The sequence below is a fragment of the Phaseolus vulgaris genome, chromosome 1, assembly GCF_000499845.2.
Source record: "Phaseolus vulgaris cultivar G19833 chromosome 1, P. vulgaris v2.0, whole genome shotgun sequence".
NCBI lineage: Eukaryota > Viridiplantae > Streptophyta > Magnoliopsida > Fabales > Fabaceae > Phaseolus > Phaseolus vulgaris.
Window position 1 is genome coordinate 21,274,418 of NC_023759.2, and position 24,222 is coordinate 21,298,639.

The 24,222-nt window shown below is 39.6% G+C and overlaps 1 protein-coding gene across 1 annotated transcript; it reads left to right on the forward strand.

The window, feature by feature from the left end:
- The first annotated feature begins 18,370 nt into the window (after nucleotides 1-18,370).
- On the forward strand, nucleotides 18,371-20,082 carry LOC137815670 (uncharacterized mitochondrial protein AtMg00810-like). The gene is made up of 3 exons (XM_068618781.1): nucleotides 18,371-18,814; nucleotides 19,046-19,681; nucleotides 20,062-20,082. Exons 1-3 carry the CDS (start codon nucleotides 18,371-18,373, stop codon nucleotides 20,080-20,082), a joined length of 1,101 nt encoding a protein of 366 aa, XP_068474882.1.
- Nucleotides 20,083-24,222: the final 4,140 nt, after the last annotated feature.

A 24,222-nucleotide genomic window follows, 5' to 3' on the forward strand; every position in this document is an offset into this window, starting at 1 on the left:
ACAGTTTGAATTTGTTCAATATAAAATTGTGATCAACAGAGGATTATAACAGAGTCAGATCAGCTGAATATTATGAGGATGAAGGATACAACTATGCTTAAAGATCAAACAAATTTACTCAACACAAGGTTCTAAGAAGAATGATTCTTTCTCAGATTTTAATGAATAGACTGTTTGTTCACAGATCACTTAAACCATCGTATACAACTGCCTTGTTTGTGATTAGAAAGCTTTAACAAATCAGAAAGAACAGTTCTTACTTAAACCCAGAATTAACAGATTCAATTTCAAAAGAACAGATTTAGTTTTTGACAGAATTAAGCAAAACCAGAAATGAGTGCAGGGATGAGAAGAAAAAGGCACACAAGTTTTTATACTGGTTCACTCATACAGAGCTACGTCCAGTCTCACCTTACCCCAAGGTGGAATCCACTAAAATAGTACCAATTACTTACAAACACACCAGTTCTTGAATACTACAAGAACAACACAATCAATGCTGAAAAACCCTATTTCAGCACACCTTGCACTCCAAGAAATCCTATCAAGGAGTGACTAACACTTACACCTTTACAAACCAGAATAAAGGAAAGATTACACCTGAAAAGAAGATGCAAGAACTCAAAACCAGTAGTTCAATTTGCTGCAGAACTGCACCAGCACCTTCACCAAGAACAAAGGTTTCCTAGAACAAGCAAACTTGAAAATCTCTTTGGAAAACCTTTCAAAAATCTTTCAATCCTTCTTCTCACGTGGAAAATGTTTGATCTTTGTCAAAAACGTAATTGCTCAACACTTTTTCATGTGAGAGAGACTTTTCTTTATATAGAAAACAGTTTCTAACTTCTTTTCAAAAAACAGTTGAAAAGCAGTTATGAAAACAACAGATTCATTTTTGAACTTAACAGATTTATTTTGTTTAAACCACCAACTCAGCTAACTGAAATAACTGTCTGAGTTGTACCTTTGGTGCCCTAACTAACTTGTGAAAAACCTTTCAGCAGACCAAAGAATAAACCTGTTCTTTCACAGTGAAACAGATTAAATGATAGCAAATGAGCCAGCTCAGCTTTAACAGAAATAACTAACTAAGCTTTGCCTTGGTGCCCTAACAGAATTTTAGAAAAGCCTTTTAACAGAGAAGAAATAAACAGATTCTTTCTCCATAAAACAGACTTATTTGTGTACTGATTTAAAACTGTTAAAACCATTTTAAAAAGCTTTTCAAAAACCATTTAACCACATCATGTGCTTGATCTAGACTTGGTTAGGCATCTAGGATGGGTTATACAGCAAAAGGCAACCCTACACACTTACAAGCCTAATTACAAACGAATCTAAAACCTATTACAAACTTCAAAGCACTCAAGCTATTTTCTTCATCAAACACACATCAAGCCTTGGTAGGGAAGAAGCTTCCTCCAGCTTCAACAATCTCCCCCTGTTTGATGGAGACAAATTCCCTTTGCTTTGCACAGCTTTGAAGGACCAAATCTGTACAGTACTATATACCAGAAAAAAAATACACAGGTGTCAAGGCAGAACAAACAGATTTAGAATTGATGTACCTGCAGATTTAACATCTGAATCATATCAGCAACCTCTGTGAATATCAGCTGCAGAACCTGTATCAGGCTATTCTTCTCCCCCTTTGGATTCATCAAACAGAATGGGAGCACAAGATACCAAAGAGTTCATAGCCATACATAACAGTTCAAATAAAACCAACATAGAGGTCCATTACAAACCACAAATCAACTAAAAACCAGTGCCGAATAAAGACAAAACAGACTAATCCCAAATTGTTCAACAACATATAAAAGATAAGGACTTAGAAATAGGATCACTTGTTGTTGTAATAAAGCTCAGCTAGCTGCACTTGAACTCCTTCAAGTTGGTCATCCAAGTGTTGAAACCTGGCGTAAGTCATTTCATAGTGTGCCTTCTGCTTATATGTGAGTGTGTCCAGCCTGCTTAGCACTTGCCTTTCAAACATAGGCAGAGGTTCACCTCTGTACTCAGGTGCCTCATATGCAACCATTGCATTTTGACTCGTAGCAGCAACATCTTCATGTCCAGCAGAGTGCCCTGGTGATGCATCCATGTTCTGCACTCCATCAGCATTTTCTTCTTCATTTTCTGGATCAGCTGCTTCATTTTCGGCCCTATTTGCAGCATTCCTTCTAAATACCCAGCTGCCATCCTCCTTTTGAAAGCCCATCTTGAGGAGAGTGGAGTTGTCTATCTCACTTGCTGCCTTAATTGTGTCATTTCTTTCATTTGTAGTGTCAACTTCAAAGTAATCAATTAGCTTTGACACAAAAATTGCATATGGAAAGCGATAGTCTGGTAACCTTGTGGATTTGAGCATATGCTCTACCATAGTACTCACCCAATTTACCTTGAGTTGATTCATGATGCAGTACAGCAAAATCAAGTCCTCTTCATGGAGAGTTGCATGATTACTTCCTCTTGGAGTAAGCTGCCAAGCAATGATGTAGGCAAGGAGTCTTGGAATGATTGTGAGATTTCCAGCATGAAATCTAGCCACTGGTTCAGCAGGATTCCTCACACAACTTCTGTAAAACTGCATCTTGTTGAATCCCTGAATTCCAGCAGTGTTACCTTTGCTTACCTTCATTCCAGAGTACTTGGTTCCTCCCACATTGCTCCATATTTCTCTTGTAATCTTCAGCTTCACACCTTTCACATGGGAGACCAGATTTTTGCCATCTTGAACCAAGTTGCTGTAGAATACTTCCACCAAATCTGGATAGACATTTCCAGTCATTTCTAGGAAGTTCTTCAGCTTTTGATGCTTGAGCAAGGTTTTTGCTTCAGTCAGATTTTCTTCTCTCAGCCAAGAAAATTCCAGCACTTTGGGCGCATTGACTTGCTTTCTGCTTGTCTCATGGATGTACCTTGTCATTGCTTCAGAATCTCCAGCAAACCATTTCTCCAGAATGCCTTGGTTGCTGCTGGATTGCTCATTGGATTTCTTTTTTCTGTGTGATGAGGATGCCATGCTCAATCTGTTTTTACCTGCACCAGTTTATTAATATACAATTCTAGCTGAAAAAAAATTGCAGTTCAGATTAACACTCAAAACAGAAACGAAACCTATGGTGAAGCAAGTGTGAACCTGGACAGCTTATAGCACAAGTGAGAAGGTGTGAGAGAAAAGCTAATTTGTGCTAGGTTTATATAGAATCATTAAACCAAATTTTGAAAAACACAGATTTTAACGAAGGGCAATTTGATCAGATTTTGTAAATTATTAATTTTGAAGGAAAATCAAATCTCTCAGATATGCTACAGATTTTATTCCTATGGTGCAGCAGGTTCAGGTGTGGATTCACGTAAGAATATCTTGGAACCTGATTTTGGCACATCAAATCTGTTGCATCTACACAAAATTCAATTAGTTAGGATACCCACACATTAATTGGCATAGACCTGCTGGTCAATAACCGTAAAAGCAGTCAACAATAATGTGAGAGAGAGAAAAGTAAATCTTTCTCTTTCCTAGTCACAGCTGTGATTACTGAAACAGGGAACAAAACATGTTAAGTCATAAAACAACAGATTGAAATTTTCACTGCAGAGGACAATTTAAGCTAATAATACCCAATTCATTTAGAAGAAAGTAAAACCTGTCTTTAGCAAGTGGTTTAGTGAATAAATCAGCTAGTTGAAATTCAGTACCAATGAATTGTATATCACAAGTTCCATTAGCTATATGTTCTCTTAGAAAGTGATGTCTAATTTCAATATGTTTAGTCCTTGAGTGCATGACAGGATTCTTAGACAGATTTATGGCACTAGTATTATCACAGTTTATAGGGATCTTGTTTAACAAAATTCCAAAATCACTTAGCTGTTGCCTTAGCCATAAGGTTTGAGCACAACAACTTCCAGCAGCTATGTATTCTGCCTCTGCTGTGGAGAGAGCAACACAAGCTTGCTTCTTGCAATGCCAAGAGATGAGACTTGATCCAAGCATGTGACAAGTCCCACTTGTGCTCTTCCTATCAACTTTGCAACCTGCAAAATCAGAATCTGAAAAACCAGTCAAGCTTAAAGATACATTGTTAGGATACCATAATCCAACATCTTTAGATCCTTGCAAGTATTTCAAAATTCTCTTTGCTGCATTGTAGTGTGATTCCTTTGGATCAGATTGATATCTAGCACATAAGCACACAACAAACATAATATCAGGCCTGCTAGCAGTTAAGTATAGTAAAGAACCAATCAAACCCCTGTACTTAGTTTGATCCACTGATTTTCCTGCCAAATCTTGATCCAGCTGGCAGCTTGTTGAAATAGGAGTGCTGATTGCTTTGCATTGATCCATATTAAACTTCTTAAGCAACTCCTTGCAATACTTTGCTTGATTTATGAAGATTCCATCTTTGAGTTGTTTTACTTTTAAACCAAGGAAGAAATTCATTTCCCCTAACATTGACATCTCAAATTCACTCTTCATTGCAGCAACAAAAGCTTCACACATTTCTTCATTTGTGGCCCCAAAGATGATATCATCCACATATACTTGTACAAGGATAATATCTTCTCTTTTCTTCTTTATGAATAGAGTTTTATCAGAATTGCCACGGTTATACCCTTGAGAGAGCAGAAACTCACCGAGTCTCTCATACCATTGCCTAGGTGCTTGCTTCAATCCATATAAGGCCTTCTTAAGCATGTACACATGTTCTGGATTTTTGTGATCTTCAAACCCTGGAGGCTGAGATACAAACACCTCTTCATTGATGTAGCCATTTAGAAATGCACTTTTAACATCCATTTGAAACAGCTTGAAACCTTGTATGCTGGAAAATGCTAGAAGTAATCTGACAGCTTCAAGACGTGCTACTGGTGCATAAGTTTCACCAAAATCAATCCCTTCTTCTTGGTTATAACCTTTAGCAACCAGCCTTGCTTTATTTCTAGTGATAGCTCCATGTTCATCCATCTTGTTCCTGTACACCCACTTGGTTCCTATGATATTCATCTCATGCTTTCTTGGAACCAAGGTCCATACTTCATTGTATTCAAACTGGTTCAACTCTTCTTGCATTGCTGTTATCCAATTACTGTCTTGCAGTGCTTCTTCCAGACTTTTAGGCTCAATCTGTGACACAAAAGCCACTGTTCTGCAGAAATTGTTGAGTGAATTCCTTGTTGAAACTCCTTTCTCAATTTTACCAATTACATTATCAAGAGTGAGATCCCTTGGAGTCTTCCATTCTTTAGGCAGTCCTGCATTCACAATAGATTCTTTGATAGAATTTGAATTAGTTGCATCAAGCTCACTAGATTGATTCTGTTGCAAAATGGTTCTTAAATCATCCATACCAGGTTCATCCAGAACAGATTTGGGCACAGAAAAATCTGTTTCATCAAACACAACATGTATAGATTCTTCAACTGCAAGCAATCTTTTGTTATACACTCTATAAGCATGACCATTTATAGCATAACCAATATGAATTCCTTCATCTGATTTAGGATCAAATTTCCCCAGATTATCTTTACTGTTCTGTCCGGTGACTGGGACGTCTTCGTGCGCGACCTCAACCGTCAGCTAGGGACTCCTTCCCACTGGTTACCTGTGGATTCCTGCAAAAAGAGGACAAAAGGGCGCCCTAGCGGCCGTTTGCACTCCGACGCTCAAGTCAGCCAGCAAGAAACACCAAAACTGTGCACCTCCGTCTCTGAGCACCGCGTATGGCACTCTGAAGGTGGTAAAAAGAACTGTGTTTGTGTGTATGTTTTCTCCCTCAGGCAAAGATCTTTCCCCAGTCCCTTGTACGTAATCTCAAAGCACGAGTAAGCAACTAGAGAGTTCTCGTAAATTTGCCAAAAGTTCGAACCCCGTTTCCAACATTCTCCGCGCCATTTAAACTACCCAAGCATTTAAAGCGCCTTAAAGCGCCTTTAATTACAAATGTAACGCACTCAATCAGCGTATCTAATTTAGAAAACGTAGCACATTTAAGACGTCGAAACGCTTGGGAGCCATTATGGTACCTGAACGCTCGAAACGGAAACTGTATTGAATGACTTTAATTACTTGGCACCTGACTAGAGGGTGTTTCTATTCTGACGTGGCTATCGTACACGTGGAGGGCCTCACGACGCCGTGGCCCCATCTGGGGGCGTTTCTGCCCATCTGAGGACGTTTCTACGTGTGAGTCCTCCTGCTTGGGAGTGCTACTGCGCTAGGGGTGACTTTTTGGGTGCCAACTCATGCCCCCAATCATCTAGTCACTCACTTTGAGAGCGTATCTGCCTTCCTCTTGTACCCTGCACCCGGCTACCCTGGGCGTGACCTTCCTCTCGAGTCGTATCTGTCCCAAAGGCGTCTCTGGGGCGGCAGGGGTACTTCTCGAGTCAGGCTGCCCTACACTGGTGTTGTTGTTATGGCCTTGAAGCCACCTTTCTCTCCTCTTTATTACTGTTCCCTGGTTATCCAGGGTTTGGGGCCTTCCCATGGCGTCGCCTCCTCCATGGTCTTTCCTACCCATGGGTATCGGGGAGCAGCGCCGTGGTCACCTTGCCCTTGTGCCATTCCATCTTGGCGACACCCAGTTGGGCGGCGCCCTATCTTGGCGATTCCCTGCTAGGCGACGCCTTGCCTGGGCGACGCCTTATCTTGGCGACGCGTTACGTTGACTTTGACCTTTACGTTGACTTTGACCTTGACTTTGTCAACGCCCGGGTACGGGACTGTACATTTACCATTATTTAAAACAAAGCATTTGTAGCCAAACACCCTAAGATGACTAATGCTAGGCTTCCTACCTTTATACAATTCATAGGGAGTTTTCTTAAGAATTGGTCTAATCAATGTTCTGTTAAGCACATAAGAAGCAGTGTATACAGCATCAGCCCAAAAATATTTAGGTAAACCAGATTCATTTAGCATGGTCCTAGCTAACTCTTCTAGTGATCTATTCTTTCTTTCAACAACACCATTTTGTTGGGGTGTCCTAGGAGCAGAATAACTATGTATGATCCCATGTTTTTCACAATATTTCTCAAACTTTGCATTTTGAAATTCTCCCCCATGATCACTACGAATCTGTTTTATCCTATTTTCATTTTCATTATGCAAAACCTTAGCTAGTTTCTTAAAGGCTTTATATGCATCATTTTTAGAAGCAAGAAACAAAGTCCATGTATATCTTGAAAAGTCATCAACAATCACCAAAGCATAGTAATTTCCAGCTAAGCTAGCAGTCTTAGATGGTCCAAACAAGTCCATATGCAAAACATCCAAAGATTTATTTGAAGAAACCATATCTTTTGATTTAAAGGTAGTTCTAATCTGTTTTCCCTTTACACAAGCATCACACAATCTGTTATTTTGAAATTTTATGTTTGGTAAACCAGAAACAAGTTCCTTAGATTTTAGCTTATTCAAGTGATTTGTGTGAATGTGAGCTAGCCTCCTATGCCACAGCCATGACTCATCATTTTTAGACAACAAACACTCATTTTCAGAACAGCTCTTTATAATATCTAAGAGATAGATGTTGTTTACCCTTTTTCCAGTGAACAGCACCTTACCAGAAATTTCATTTGAAATTGTACAAGTGTTGGCTTCGAAATTGACCTTGTATCCCTTGTCACACAGCTGACTAATGCTTAGAAGACTATGTTTTAGCCCTTCAACATACAGTACATTCTCAATAGTGGTTGAGTCTTTAGTACCAACATCTCCTCTTCCAAGAATTTTTCCTCTATTGTTATCCCCATATGTGACATGCCCTTCAGCCTTGAGTTTCAGATTTATGAACTGAGTCACATCACCAGTCATGTGCTTTGAGCAGCCACTGTCAAGGTACCACTGGTTTCTCCTGCTGTTTTTCTGCAACAAAATAGATTTAGCACATATGGTACCCCTTTAGTCTAGGGTCCAGCATGATTAATACCTTTCCTTAGGAAGCCATTTGGCCAATCCTTTAGGAACAAGGTACCTCCTAGCTTTACATGTTCTAGATACATGACCAGACTTCATACAATAAAAACATGTTGCAGTATGCATTGTTTTTGAATAACTAAGAGAGGAAAAACCAATTTTGGAAGGAACAAAGAAACTAGACAGCTTTTTCACATTACTTTTCAATCCAGGATTATATCCTAGACCATTTTTATTGAAAACAGCATTCTGTGAACCTAATAAGGTTTCAAGATTTTCTCTTCCTTTAGTGAAATTTGAGAGAGTTTTTAACAAATATTCAACCTGTTTTTCCAGCTTCTTACAATTATCACAGGTTTTAATTGATGCATGCAAACATGTTAATTCAAGGCTAACCAATTCAGTTTTAGCTTTGTGCAGTTCTTCTTCAAGAGTTTTGACCTTAGGTTCAAGTACCCTATTTATTCTATTCAATCTGTTGCACATTATAGCCAACCTGTTTGCTTCATCATGTGTTTCCTTAAAAGCTATTAACAGCTGATCATAGTTTTCAGAATCAGTGGAAAAATCACTTACTGAGTCAGAGTTGGATCCTTCATCATTCACCATGAAGCACAGATTTGCTTCTTCACTTTCAGTTGAGGAATTACTGGATGAGGATACATCATTTTCTTCCCATGAGATGTATGCTCTTCTACCTTTGCCTTTGTCACTCTTCTTGCTTGCTGATTTTTCTTTATGTTGATTGTTTGGACAATCAGCTTTTATATGACCTGGTTTACCACATCCAAAGCACGTGTAATTGGAAGAATTTGAATCATTAGGTTGTTTAGAGTACCTCTTTCTTTGTTGAGTTCTGTCATGGTTTTTCTTTCTAAGAAACCTGCTGAATTTTCTGGTGAGCAGACTCACAGTCTTATCCATGGTAGTTTTCAAAGCAATTCCTTTGGCCTTCTTCTCCACAGTTTCTTGTTCTTTCAATCTTTTCAGCTCTATTTCATGCTCTATCAGCTTTCCAAAAAGTGCAGCAGTGGACATCTTGGATAAATCTTTGGATTCTGAGATTGCTGTTACCTTAGGCTGCCAGCTCCTATCAAGACATTTTAGTACCTTTATGTTAAGCTCTTCCTTGTCAAAGACTTTACCAAAGCCAATGAGGTGATTTACAATGTGTGTAAATCGTTTCTGCACATCTGCAATACTTTCTTCTGATTGCATTCTGAACAGCTCGTACTCCTGAATTAGTGAGTGCTTCCTTGCCCGTTTCACATCATCAGTTCCTTCATGAGTCACCTCTAGTACATCCCACATCTCCTTTGCTGAGTTACATTGAGAGACTCTAAAGAACTCATCCATATTCAGTGTAGAGGTGATGATATTCTTGGCCAAGGAGTCGTATTGGGCCTTCTTCTTCTCGGTTTCACTCCATTCAGACCAAGGCTTTTTTATTGTTTCATCTTTGACAACCTGCATAGGTATAAATTGTCCACTGACCACTGCATCCCAGATTCCCATGTCAATAGATTCCATAAAGATCTTCATCCTGATTTTCCAGAAAGCATAGTTAACACCACCAAACATAGGAGGTCTATTAATAGACGCACCTTCAGCAAAAGGCATTTTAAACTCAGACATCATGCATACACTTGAGCAAAATACAAGCCCTAGCTCTGATACCAATTGTTGGGTCTATTAGTGTCTAAGTTCAAGAGGGGAGGGGTGAATTGAGCTTATAAAATTTTCGCAAGAACACACAATTTTCAGTATACCAGAGGCAAAAAGAGCAGTCTAGCACAGTTTGAATTTGTTCAATATAAAATTGTGATCAACAGAGGATTATAACAGAGTCAGATCAGCTGAATATTACGAGGATGAAGGATACAACTATGCTTAAAGATCAAACAAATTTACTCAACACAAGGTTCTAAGAAGAATGATTCTTTCTCAGATTTTAATGAATAGACTGTTTGTTCACAGATCACTTAAACCATCGTATACAACTGCCTTGTTTGTGATTAGAAAGCTTTAACAAATCAGAAAGAACAGTTCTTACTTAAACCCAGAATTAACAGATTCAATTTCAAAAGAACAGATTTAGTTTTTGACAGAATTAAGCAAAACCAGAAATGAGTGCAGGGATGAGAAGAAAAAGGCACACAAGTTTTTATACTGGTTCACTCATACAGAGCTACGTCCAGTCTCACCTTACCCCAAGGTGGAATCCACTAAAATAGTACCAATTACTTACAAACACACCAGTTCTTGAACACTACAAGAACAACACAATCAATGCTGAAAAACCCTATTTCAGCACACCTTGCACTCCAAGAAACCCTATCAAGGAGTGACTAACACTTACACCTTTACAAACCAGAATAAAGGAAAGATTACACCTGAAAAGAAGATGCAAGAACTCAAAACCAGTAGTTCAATTTGCTGCAGAACTGCACCAGCACCTTCACCAAGAACAAAGGTTTCCTAGAACAAGCACACTTGAAAATCTCTTTGGAAAACCTTTCAAAAATCTTTCAATCCTTCTTCTCACGTGGAAAATGTTTGATCTTTGTCAAAAACGTAATTGCTCAACACTTTTTCATGTTGGAGAGACTTTTCTTTATATAGAAAACAGTTTCTAACTTCTTTTCAAAAAACAGTTGAAAAGCAGTTATGAAAACAACAGATTCATTTTTGAACTTAACAGATTTATTTTGTTTAAACCGCCAACTCAGCTAACTGAAATAACTGTCTGAGTTGTACCTTTGGTTCCCTAACTAACTTATGAAAAACCTTTCAGCAGACCAAAGAATAAACCTGTTCTTTCACAGTGAAACAGATTAAATGATAGCAAATGAGCCAGCTCAGCTTTAACAGAAATAACTAACTAAGCTTTGCCTTGGTGCCCTAACAGAATTTTAGAAAAGCCTTTTAACAGAGAAGAAATAAACAGATTCTTTCTCCATAAAACAGACTTATTTGTGTACTGATTTAAAACTGTTAAAACCATTTTAAAAAGCTTTTCAAAAACCATTTAACCACATCATGTGCTTGATCTAGACTTGGTTAGGCATCTAGGATGGGTTATACAGCAAAAGGCAACCCTACACACTTACAAGCCTAATTACAAACGAATCTAAAACCTATTACAAACTTCAAAGCACTCAAGCTATTTTCTTCATCAAACACACATCAAGCCTTGGTAGGGAAGAAGCTTCCTCCAGCTTCAACAATATCCATTTATTTATTTTATTTATTGCAAAAGTACTTTAACAAACAAAGATAAATAAATACAGTATATGAAAATAATTGTAGTTTAAAAAACACATGAATGCCTATACGATAAATGAATAAAAAAAACAAATTTTCATAGTTTTGAAACCAATCGTATTTTTTACGGAGGTTCTGGAACCTATTGTATTTTACCAAGGTTCTGAAACCTATGATATTTTATGAAGCTTTTCAAACCCATGATATTTTATAGAGGTTTTGAAACCCATGATATTTTACGGAGGTTCTGAAACTTGAGGTATTTTACGAAGGTTTTGAAACCCATTGTATTTTACGGAGGTTTCGAAACCCATGGTATTGTATAGAGCTTTGAAACATATGGTATTTTATGGAGGCTTTGAAACCCATGGTATTTTATGGCAGCTTTGAAACCCATGGTATTTTACAGAGGTTCTTAAACCCATGGTATTTTAACAAAGTTCTTAAACCCATGGTATTTTATGGAGGTTCTGAAAGACTCTTATTGTGGTTTAGAAAAATCCCGGAGAACACATTCCCTAGGAATGATTTAACAGGAGAAACTGCAACCCTGAATAAATGACTTAATGGAGATTTTAACCCAGAATAATGTAAAAATAAACTCCCGTTAAAATAATTTCTTGTAGACTCTTCTAATTGGATGATTATAACTTCTCTATAAAAAAAATAATTCGTTACACGGTAATCTATAATATACTTGTTACCATTTGTTTCTTACTAATTATAAATTATAATATGTTAAGAAGTTTTATTTAACTTAAATTAGGATAATAACCTTTACTTAAATTTTGTTTTATAAATTTAATAATTTCGAACAAATCGGGCATTTCATAAGCTGGCCTAATATATTTATATAAATTTAAAAGTGCATGTAACTTTTGTTGGACAAATCAATAAATATGCATATGTAATTTGGATAAATAAACCAATGCGCAAAGGTTATTAGTAATCTTTTTGTGACGTTATAATGCATAACATAAAACAAAAGTCAACTATATTCTCAAACTAAATAATGGAATCCTGTAGTGATTTTTTAACTATAACTTTTTTTTTAATTTATTAATTGTTCTTGTCGGTTGACCTTAAAGACAAGTTCTGGCTCCGTCTATCTCTGTTGGAATCTATTTTTCCCTTTGTTACGTTGGAACGCAACTCCGTTGAGATAGAGGGGACGCGACCTATTGATTGCACTCTGACAATCCAGTCAGTACAGGGCTTATAAGAAACAAGAAGTAACTAGTTTCCATCTTAGAAACAACGTCTCTTAACCTGGGATCTCAAGTCCCTTTTATAACCTACTTCTTGTAAGAACTTTCTATCATGAGAGCATCATCTCAACTGAAAGCCTATGCAATAGGAAGATATTCTGTTTTAGGGCACACTCTCTTAGCGCCACAACTAAAAAAAACTTTTCCTCTCTTGAGTGCATAAAATCTTAATAGAATAACCACTAGGGTACCAACTCATGTACCGGCTTCAGGGGTCCAATCTGTTTCCTGTAGGCACCCTCGACGAGGCATTACACATCATACATGCAACCTAACTCATCGTGCTCTAGCACACATGGCCTTAGGTTTAGAGAAAAAATTTTGGTTGTACTAGATCCATACGCACTAAGCGCACCCCTAGGTCCATTATCACCCCCTTGCTGACCGCCCAGGCCCCGTGCATGGGGGTTACGTTAAGTATACAGGAAAGAGTTGACACACATCTTGAGCCCAACCACATGGCCCATCAACTTGGCCCAATAGCCGAGTTGACGATTTTGAGGCAGATGCTGAGCTCTGACCAACGAACCCTGAGCTCTGGTCCAGTACACAAGCCCCACAGGCTTGAGCTGAGCTTGCTTCAGTGAAAAGGCTACTTGCTCGCCCTTGGTGGCTTACATGTCTTGTAGGTAGTGGCACATGCAACACAACGCACGAAGCGTTTCTGAGTGGACATTTCACCACACTCCATCACAAGCGCACACGTGGCCTTTCATCAACTGTTGAAAAACATTGTCGTTTGCCCTTCCCAACATTGGGTTTTATAACGTTTGAAAAAACTTCATCGTTTTTCACTGTTCCATCTTTCTTTTACAAAGCTTTCGCGCCTTCACTCAGACTCTCTGGACCTCCTTCCTAAACCTGGGAAACCTTCTCGCCTCGACTCGTTCGAATCAAGGTACCCCCTCTGATTCATGGTTATGTGCTGGTATCTTTTAATGCTTTCACCATGCTCATATCAACTGTTCTGGAACTATACTGCATTCATTTGATTCTGATTGCTATGTCTATTTAGCTTTGTAACCTTTCTTTGAACCTTGCATCATTTTTTGAATGTGTGCTTGTACTTTGTTTGTTTTCTTTTCTTGTTTTAGATATTCTGAGTGATAGATTATCATAAAATGTACCCCTGGGCTCTTGATAACCTTATAGAGGAAACTTCTATCTACACCTCATCTGAACAAATAGTTTTATATATGAAAAGCGAGCACCCTAAAAAATGTATTTTGGGTAGGGAAAATGATAGAGCTCTTAAGCTAAGGCCCTGTAGGGATAAGCCAGTTTGTTGTGACGAGTCTTCGGACCCAGATGGTCCTTTTTTGCTATTTTTACACCACCATTTTCAAAAAAGTTCTTCTCCCACTTCCCTATATAACTTCGAAAAAGAACTCCTCACCGAAATAAATGTCGCCCCGGCCCAACTACATCCAAATAGCTGGGCATTTGTTGGGGTTTTTCCATTCTCTGCACCCATTTCGGCCATCAGCCATCAGTCATCAGTGGAGGTCTTTTTGCACTTCTTTGAGGCCAAACACCTAGGTCGCCAGTTATGGGTGTCCTTCAACGGGGTGGCTAGGAGAGCCTTGTTGTCCCTCTTCCAGCAATCTTACAAGGGTTTCAAGGGCAAATTCCTGAAAATCCACTGCAATACGATTGACCCAACTCTTCTAGATGGGTTCCCCTTGTATTGGACTGAGAAACCAAGATTCCAAGGGGCCAAATGCTTGGAGGATATGCCCCAACAGGACCGAGAGGTGTGCCTATTCTTCTCTAGCTTGAAGGTGGTTTTTGACACAGCCACCCTCACAAGCAAAGTGTTCTACTCTGTGGGACTTAAAACATACATTGGTATCCTTCGTTCTCTTACTTTTACTAATGTTAACTTGTGTGCTTGCTTGCTGATCTACCTTTGTTCTCTTGCAGACAACATGCTAGGTAGACAAAACAAGAAGGACTTCATAGCCAGGGCCAAGAAGATGAAGGCAGCTGCCCAAGCTTCACCTGCTAAAGATTTGAAGCTCAAGGTTGTGGCTGAGGTCGTCCCTTCTGATGATGAGTAAACCTACTATGGGCCTGTCTTCAAGCGAAGGTGACAGATCGCTGTTGAGCTTGCTGAACTTTCTGCTTCAGATGGCCGCGCTCCTTCCCCTCAAGATCTTCCACCCAACCCTCCTCCTTCTCGCGACATAGTGGTGCAGGAGAGTGTGGGTGCAAGTGCGCCAGTGGGAGGACTGTGGGATCCTACCTTGGATGCCCCTACCTTCCTTGAGAAGACCTTGCTATCTGTTCAATCTAAGGAGAAGCTTGAGAGCTTGGAGGAGGACCAGCTGGTGGAGCAAGCAGTGAGGCAACTGGGCCATGCCTTGGTTGCGAGCTGCCTAGCCATCTCTAAACTAAGGGGGTGGAAATGTTCAACCAAGGAAGAAACCCATAAGGTTGTTGAGCTCTCGCGACAGATGGATGGCCTAAAGCATGAAACTACTAAACTCAACGAAAAACTCCAACAAACACAAGAAGAGTCTAGGGTTCTTTTGACTAAGAAGTCCAAGGAAGCCCTAGATTTATCCAACTAGAATGCGGAGCTCCAAGATGAAGTGGAGAGATTAAAGGGGGAGCTGACCAAGAAGAATTAATAGTTAATCCAAAAGTATGAGGAGCAAGCACGAGAAAGGGAGGCTCTCACCAACGATGCCGCTAACTCCTTCACGGTGGGCTTTGAAGACGCCGTCGCACAGGCCTCGGGAATCTACCCAGAGATGGATTTCTCCCAACTCGGTTTGGGCCAAATCGTGGTACATGGGCGACTGGTGGATGAGGAGGAGTAGAGGGTTGAGCCTTCTTGTAATCAACTGCCTTTCGTAGCTCTTTGAACAATTTTTCACCCTTTTTGTATATATCAGTACTCTTATTTATTTAGCTTACTTGTGTTTACCATACCTCGACTAGTAAACAATGCATGTCTCGTTAAACACGACTATTATAACTTAATCAACTGATAATGACATAATCAATCACCTTATTAATGTAATGCATCGATTCAGGATGGTAAATCACAGTGCTCTTGGTGGAGCGATCCCATGGATGACCTGTAGCTTCTAACTGCGAAGGATGTCACCCTTGCTCGAGCATTGACTAGCTACATGAGCAAGGGATTAAGGCTTGTGCACTTGGAAAGTTTATCTGCTTTCTTCACACATCCTTCCCCAAGACCAGGGGTGACTTGAGCATCTGACTTGGGGCCAATCTCTGCACCAAGTTTGCCCTTGAACGACATTTAGTAGCTTGGAGTATCTGACTTGGGTGTTGGCTTGCACACCTTTAATAATTTTCACTACTTGGAGTATCTGACTTGAGTGTTGACGTACTCACCAAGTCTACTCTTAACACTTTCGTGGTGCATTGCTACCCTACGGGGTCAGTCTTGGTTCTTTTCCATAGAGCGCCCGAGCTTGGATGGTTCCACCAACGCCGAGGTGGGTTGCTCTCCATACCTTCAGCTGTGCGCTCTTAGGCGCTGTTAGCCGTGGCTTAGCACCTCCTGGACTTAGAATCTTACTGAGGAGAGAACGTACCACCTCATGGTATACGTTTAGGGTGTCGGGACTCAGAATCTTACCGAGTCAGGTCATGTTTCCCAGGTTAAGCCCGACAATCTTAGTTATGGCTAACTATGGTTCGGGGCATCTGAGCTCAGAATCTTACTGAGCAAAAGTCGTCCTATCTGATGTCCAATTATAAATATTTCATTTGTAACTTTTTGGCCTTTAGAATATCTGACTTGGGTGTTCACTCACACGCCATGTCTACTCTATTAAGGCCTTTCGAATGGAGTATCTAACTTGGGTGTTTGGCTGACATACCGAGTCTACTCCTAAACAATTTTGACCACTCGGAGTATCTGACTTGGATATTGGCACACCAAGTCTACTCCTTAACGTCGGGGTAAGTTAGTTCACCTGCCCTCGGATAAATAATCTTAATTCCATTCAGAGGGCCTAGCCTCAGAGTCTTACTAAGAAAAGGTTTCCCCATCTGAATAGTATGATCGTTGAGTCACGTAGGCCCCAAAATCTTACTAGAGAAATAGGTGACCTTGTTTAGTTGTCGATCATGTACACATTGCGCTTACTCGGATAATATACCGGTCAAGTCGCCTTCCTGTGTATTAATGAAATATCTTGGCAAAAAATCTTTCCAAGAATAGCTTTCATTGGGAGACCTCATTAAAAAAACCCTGTAAGGGAAAAGAAGTGTCCCTTTAATCATTCAAATTGTTCGTAAAGATCGACAAAAAATACAATAACTTAAATAAAACTTGAGGTTGGCCTCATTCCACGTTCGGGGTATAGTTCGACCCTCCAGAGTCTCGAGCTTGTAAGCTCCATTTCTGAGTGCCTCTACCACGCGAAATGGGTTGGTCTACTTGGGAGACAACTTGTTCTCCAACTGTAGGGGTGAGCTTTTCGCATCACCAGGTTGTCAACATCATCCTCAATCAAGAAGGTCATGACTTATGAGAATAACAATAAAGGGAAGATTCTTGGGAAAGGCACTATTGGTAATGAGAACAACTTCTTGATCCATGATGTCCTACATATGGAAGGACTCAAGCATAATCTCCTCAGCATAAGCCATCTATGTGATAAAGGGTATCAAGTAAATTTCAAACCCAACACTTGTGAGATTCGTTTATCCAATTCACAGGAAGTGCTGCTGATTGGTAAAAGAGTTAATAATGTTTACCTTTTTGATATATCACATCCCACATTCATAGGTTGTCTTTTAACCAAGCATGAGGAATCATGGCTTTCGCATAGAAGAATTGCTCATATTCGTATGCATCACTTAAACAAATGATCTTGTTGTAGGGTTACCTAAGCTCAAGTTTGAGAAAGATCATATATGTGAAGCTTGCCAAAAAGGGAAACAAATTAAACTTTCCTTTAAACTGAAAAATATGGTTTCCACTTCAAAACCCCTTGAGCTACTTCACATGGAATTGTTTGGTCCCTCAAGAACTATGAGTCTTGGTGGGAATTACTATGCTCTTGTTGTGGTTGATGATTTTTCCAGGTTCGCATGGAGATTGTTTCTGGAATAAAAAATTGATGCCTTCTTTGCATTCAAAAAGCTAGCCAAGAGGTTGCAAAATACTTGCTGCAACAACATATTTGTTATTCGTAGTGATTATGGAGGAAAACTCCAGAAGTAGAAGTTTAGCTCCTTTTGTGAAAAGCTTGGTATCTTTCACAATTTCTCTGCACCAAGAACACCTCAACAGAATGGTGTGGTGGAAAGAAAGAATAGATCACTTAAAGAACTGGCTAGGACAATATTGAGTGAATCATCCTTGCCAAAATACTTTTGGGCAGATGTTGTAAGTATTGCATGCTATGTAATGAACCGGGTTCTCATCAGGCCTATCTTGAAGAAGACTCTATATGAACTGTTCAATGGAAGGAAACCCAATATAGTTCATCTGAAGGTATGTGGATGTAAATGTTACATTCTAAATAATGGTAAAGAAAACCTTGGCAAATTTGATGAGAAAGCGGACAATGGTATTTTTCTTGGTTACTCTTTATCTAGTCATGCTTATAGGGTTTATAATAAAAGACTCATGACAATAGAGAAGTCTATACATGTTGTATTTGATGAGACTAACCATGCAAAACAAGGTTCTCTGAAGAATTGTGCAGAAGAAGATGAGCAAAACATCTAAAGAATCTGGAAACCTGTCCAGAAAAAACAACCGATTGATTATGCGAAACAACCGGTTGAAATTCTGCAACAGGATGAGCTACCCAAGGAATGAAGGATTCCTAGATACCTGTCTGTGGACAAGATCATTGGGTAAATTAATAAAGGAGTTTCTACACAAAGAACCATATCAAACTACTGCAGGCACATGACTTTTGTCTCTCAAGTTGAACTCAAGTCAATTGATGAAGCTCTCAAGGATGAAAAATGGATTGTCGCCATGCATGAGGAACTAAATCAATTCATCAGAAATGATGTGTGGTTCATGGTTCCTAAAATAGATCAAATAAACATCATTGGAACCAAATGGGTGTTCAGAAACAAGGTAGTTGAATCAGGAGGGATGATTACAAGGAACAAAGCAACACTAGTTGCAAAAGGGTACATTCAGGAAGAAGGGATAGACTATGATGAAACCTTTGCACCAGTGGCCAGATTGGAAGCTGTGAGGTTACTACTTTCATTTGCTTGCATAAGCGACTTCAAACTATTTCATATGGATGTGAAGCGTGCCTTCCTTAATGGAGTTATCAATGACGAGGTCTTTGTCTTACAACCACCCGGGTTTGAAGATCATCAACATCCCAAGCATGTATACAAGCTGAAATAGGCCTTGTATGGTATCAAGCAAGCTTGTAGGCAGTGGTATGAGAGGTTAAGTAATTACCTTTTGTCTCATGACTATGAAAGAGGGAAGATTGACAAAGCTCTCTTTATTAAAAAGTCAAATTCTGCTATTATCTTAGTCCAAATATATGTTGATGATATTATTTTTTGAGCAGCTAATGATTGTTTGTGTGAAGAATTTGTGACAACAATGCAGGGGGAGTTTGGGATGTCAATGATGGGAGAACATTCCTTCTTTCTAGGACTGCAGGTTAAACAATCTAAAAAGGGCATCTTCCTAAGTCAAGCAAAGTATTATAAAGAGATTCTCAAACGATTTGAAATGGATAATTGCAAAGAAGCACCAACACCAATGTCCACAAATTGCTATATGGATGCTGATATAGCTGGAATTGTTGTAGATCAAAACAAATTTAGAGGATTAATTGGTTCTTTGCTCTTTCTTACAGCTAGCAGGCCATACATTATGTTTGCAGTGTGTCTTTGTGATAGATTCCAGTCCAGTCCAAAAGAATCACACCTTAAAGTTGCCAAAAGAATTTTGAAGTATCTAAAAGGTACAACCAATGTTGGGTTATGGTATCCCTCTCACTCTTCTAAACATTTAGTTGGATACTCTGATTCTGATATTGTAGGGTGCAAACTGGACAGAAAAAGCACAAGTGGAACTTGTCATGTTCTTGGCTCAAGTCTTATATCTTGGCATAGCAAGAAGAAAGCTTGTGTGGCACTCTCAACTACTGAAGCTGAATACATCGCTGCAGAAAGCTGCTGTGCTCAAATCTTGTGGATCAAAAAACATCTAGAAGACTTTGGGTTGAAAGTTAGCAAAGTAACTTTGCTCTGTACAACACAAGTGTTATTAATCTCACAAAAAATCGAGTTCAACACTTTAGAACAAAGCATATTGAGATCCGACACCATTTCATAAGGGATCATGTGAGCAATGGAGATTATGAGGTGAAGTTCATTGCAACTGAAAGGCAACTGGCATACATTTTCACCAAGCCTTTGCTAAAGGACAGGTTCTTCTTTTTAAGAAATGAGTTAGGAATTCTTGATTCACAAGTTCTATCTTAATGCTGTTTTTTTTCCTTCTTGTATTCTATTTGTGAAGACAAATAGGGGGAGAAGTATATGATTTGTAATGTGGTTTGTAATATGCTAATATTTGCTACATATCCTGCTTTAAAACTGGTTTATATGGATTAGATAGTTGTTGCTTTACTTTGATTAAATTGTTGCATAAACTCTTATTTGCACCTTGCTTTCACTAGTTTTCACACTGATTTTACTGATTTTCCTTATGGAAATTGTACTGGCCAGACCTCGGACATCGGCTGAAGAAGAGGTCGACATCAGACCTCGATGGTCCGACAATAATAATGGGCCACGTAAGCTGGGCCCCACAAATAGTATGAGTTAATGTGAGTTAACACCTAGATACCAGAAAGACCTAAATCACGAGATGATCATGCATGGGGTGTGTATAGTATATTTGGGTACGACACATACAAGTTGTACCGTCCCGCCCCCGGGCGTTGACCAAAGTCAAAGTCAACGTTGGGGCCAAGGTCAACATGTGGTGAGACCATGCGAAGGGGTCAAAGAAAGGAAGTCAACAGAATAATTACACAAGGCGTCGCCAGGACAAGGCGTCGCCAAAGAAGGGCGTCGCCCTGACATGGCGTCGCCGAGATAAGGCGTCGCCTAGACAAGGTGTCGCCAAGATACGACATCGCCAAACAAGCCACCGGTAGTGTCACTCCCCGATACCCGTGGGTAGGAAAGACCATAGAGGGAGTGACGCCACGAAGGCTTCGGGCCCGCCAAGTGCAGAAACAATGATAAAGTGAAGAGAAGGGTGGCTTCAAGGCCATAGTACTAGCGCCAGTGGAGAGCAATCTGACTCGCGAAGTGCCTATGTCACCCCAGAGAGGCCCTTGGGATAGATACAACTCATGAGAGGGTCACGCCCAAGGGTTACCAGGTGTAGGGTACGAGAGGAAGGTAGATACGCTCTCAAAGCGAGTGACTAGAGGTTTGGGGGCATGAGTTGGCACCCAAAAAGTCACCCCTTGCGCCAGATGCACTCCAAGGAAGGAGGACTTACACGACGAAATACCCCCAAGTTGGGTCACGGTGCTGTGAGGCCCTCCACGTGTAATAACAGCCAAGTCAGAATAGCAACATCCATTTGTCAGGTATAAGGTAATTAAAGCTATTTAAAGGTAATTAAAGTTTACGTTTCGAGCGTTTTATGGTACTTTAAATGCTTCAGGCGGTTTAAACGTCTTAAAGGCGCTGAACGTTTCATAACCTTAAATGCGCTTTAAGACGCTTTAAATGCTAGAGGCGTTTAAATAGAACCTTGGATGTTGGAAACGGGGTTGGAACTTTTGGCAAATTTTCCCAGAATACACTATAGTTGCTTGCTCGAGTCTTGAGGGAAGGTGTCCCTAGCTGACAGGCAAGGTTGCGCACAAAGATGTACCCAGGTCAACCGGCCGGAACACAAGTGTTCCCTAGAGGAACTAAGGCCCGTAAGGGTTAGGGTTTCCAAGGAAAGACTGCATGCATTACACGTGAATAATTAGAGCATCCACAGAATAGATGGCGCCGCAAGGCTAATACATGAGTTGGTACCCTGGCGGCCATACTGTTAGAGATATTGCACACCATAAGAGGCAAGTCTTGTGTCGCGGCTGCGCTAAGCTTGTGCAATGCGTCACAGGATGCCTCACTAGTAACCTTAATTCCACTAAAGGAAATATCCTTGTGGTATAGTGATGAGAATCAACAATACATGAAGATGACCAAGGATGCTATACTTGAAGGGTCATCTCAACAAGCAAAGAAAGATTTCATCACAAGGAAGAATGGACAAGGGCCAAAGCATTTAAAGTTCTTCTTATTAGTGTTTTCAAAAGATGAGGCCCAAGCCCAAGAAGCCCAAGCCCAAGAAGGCCAAGGCCAAGCCCAACCTATGAAGAACAAGGCCAAACATTAATAAATGAGCATCAATGGTTGTCTCTTTTTGTAATTACTTTTGTGTAGTTTTTAGTAGAACTTTAAAAGGAAGGTGTAGATATTAAATAAGGGGTGCTAATGTACAAAACAAAGTCACACCTTCCATATGACATAAAAGAGTAGGTGTAGATATAGTTTTAGGAGGTGCCAAAGTAGGAAAGCAAGTCACACTTCTCATGTGACTTGTTTTGGCTCCAATTTTGAATAGTGTAGTTTTTGAATTGTGCCTTTTCATTTTCAGCCCTCTTCTACTATAAATAGAGAGGTCATGATCTTGTAAATTCAGAATTAGAAATTGAAGAAAGGAAACTCTACTCAAATTGAGAGAGAATTGTGAGAGATTTGATCTCCTTCACTAAGTCTTATCTTGTGAGCTTTGGAGGGCTTCAAGTGGTGGCAACTAGCACTCATCTTGGATCATCATCTCCAAGTGGCGTGTCCATCTCCTTCTAGTCTTCATCCAATTAAGTTCCTTCTTCCTTCCATCTCCATTTCCATTTAGAATAATGTTTTAGCAATTCCAATCGGTTGTTATTGTTCCTTTTGTGTTGTTCTTCATTTTCCACCGATTGTTCTTGATTCTTTTGTGTTTCCTTTTATTTCCAGCACTTAATTCTCCTTTCAATTGGTTCATATGTGTTAGTTGTTGTTTTTAATTGGTTTAATTGTTCTATATTCTGTTTCTACTTGTGTTCATGTGTTGATCTTGCTTTCCTTTCCATTTTTGCCCTATATTTGTGTATAAGGATATGGTACTAAAGATTCTTATGAGTTTGGCTCTTCATTTGGAAGGCAATGTCCTCCATTGAATTGTCCTTAAGCCTCCTTATTGTGTTCCTAAAGTTCCTAAAGTTTCTATGCTTGATTTGGAAATTGATGAAAAGAAACTCTACTCAAATTGAGAGAGCTTTGTGAGATTTGATCTCATTCCTAGTCTTATCTTGTGTGCTTTGGAGGGCTACAAGTGGCGGCAATCACACACTCATCGTGGAGCTTTCACCACCAAGTGGCGTGTTCCTCTCCAACTCCATCTCATCCGATCTTCATCCAATTAAGTTCATTCTCCTTTCAACTTCATTTTCAATGTTCTAGCAATTTTCAATTTATAGCTTAGTTTCCTTGGCTTTATTCTTCAATTTCCACCGTTTAATTTTGTTCCGATTTTGTTCTCCTTTCAATTCTGCACTTATAGTTTGATGTTGATTCGGTAATTGTATTCTATTCCTTGTGATGTTATGGATTCAATGTGGAATGGCACTCAATCTTGAGTTTGGTTCATCTATTATAAGGCTTTGTACTTCAATGATAATTCCTTAAGTTCCTCCACTTGTTCCTAATTGTTTGTCCTTGTTTTCAGCTCTTAATTGTTGTCTTTCCTTACATATTGATGCGAATCAAATAAAGAAGGCTTTTAATAATGAAGGACAAGATCATTCGCCCTCACATTTAAAGTTCTTCTTATTATTCTTTGCAAAAGATGAGGCCCAAAGCCCAAGCCCAAGCCCAAGAAGGCCAAAGCCCAAAAAGCCCAAGTTCATCTCATGAAGGGCAAGGCCAAGTATTAAATAATAAAGAATATTGTTGAAGGTGCTTAGAGGGAAACATTAGAAACCTCTATTGTTAAAGCATCTTTTAGTCTTTAGCTAGGAGTCTTAGGGGGGGGTGTATTAGTAGATAGGTGTAGGAGTAGAAAAGGAGGTGCCAAAGTGAAGGAAGAGGTCACACCTTCCTCATGCTTTGTTTTAGGCGCAAATTCTAGAAGCTTTTTGGGAGGGAGTTTTTTGAATTTGTGTAGCTTATATTTCAGCACCTTAGGCTATAAATAGAGGTGCTCTCTTTGTATTTTTCAGATTGGAATTAATCTAAGAAAACTCTACTCAAATTTTGAGTGAACTTTGGAGAGCTTTGAGCCTTCTTCTCTAGTCTTATCTTGATGGATCATTGGAGTCCTCAAATGGCGGCATCACTCTCATCTAGGAGCATTCCACACTTCTAGTGGCGAGATCATCCAACATTCTTCCATCTTCATGAGCACTCTTTTCTCCTTCCTTTCTTCTCTTTCTATTGTTTTTGTTAGCTTGTGTTCTTGAGTTTTGGTTTGGTGTTCTTGCTGTTTTTTTATGAGTTTTGGTTCGGCAGTTTTATATTTCAGTCCATTCATCTTGTTCCTTTGCTTTTCTTACTCTTTTGTTCGGTTCAATTTGACTAAAATTGGTTCATCCAAATGAGTTTGGGATTTGGTACTAGTTTTTGGTGAGTTCTTGTCTTAGAACAATGATCCAACTCTAAGAAAAGTGCCTCTATAATGTCCAACTCAAGGTGATTCCTAAGAAGGTCAAGAAC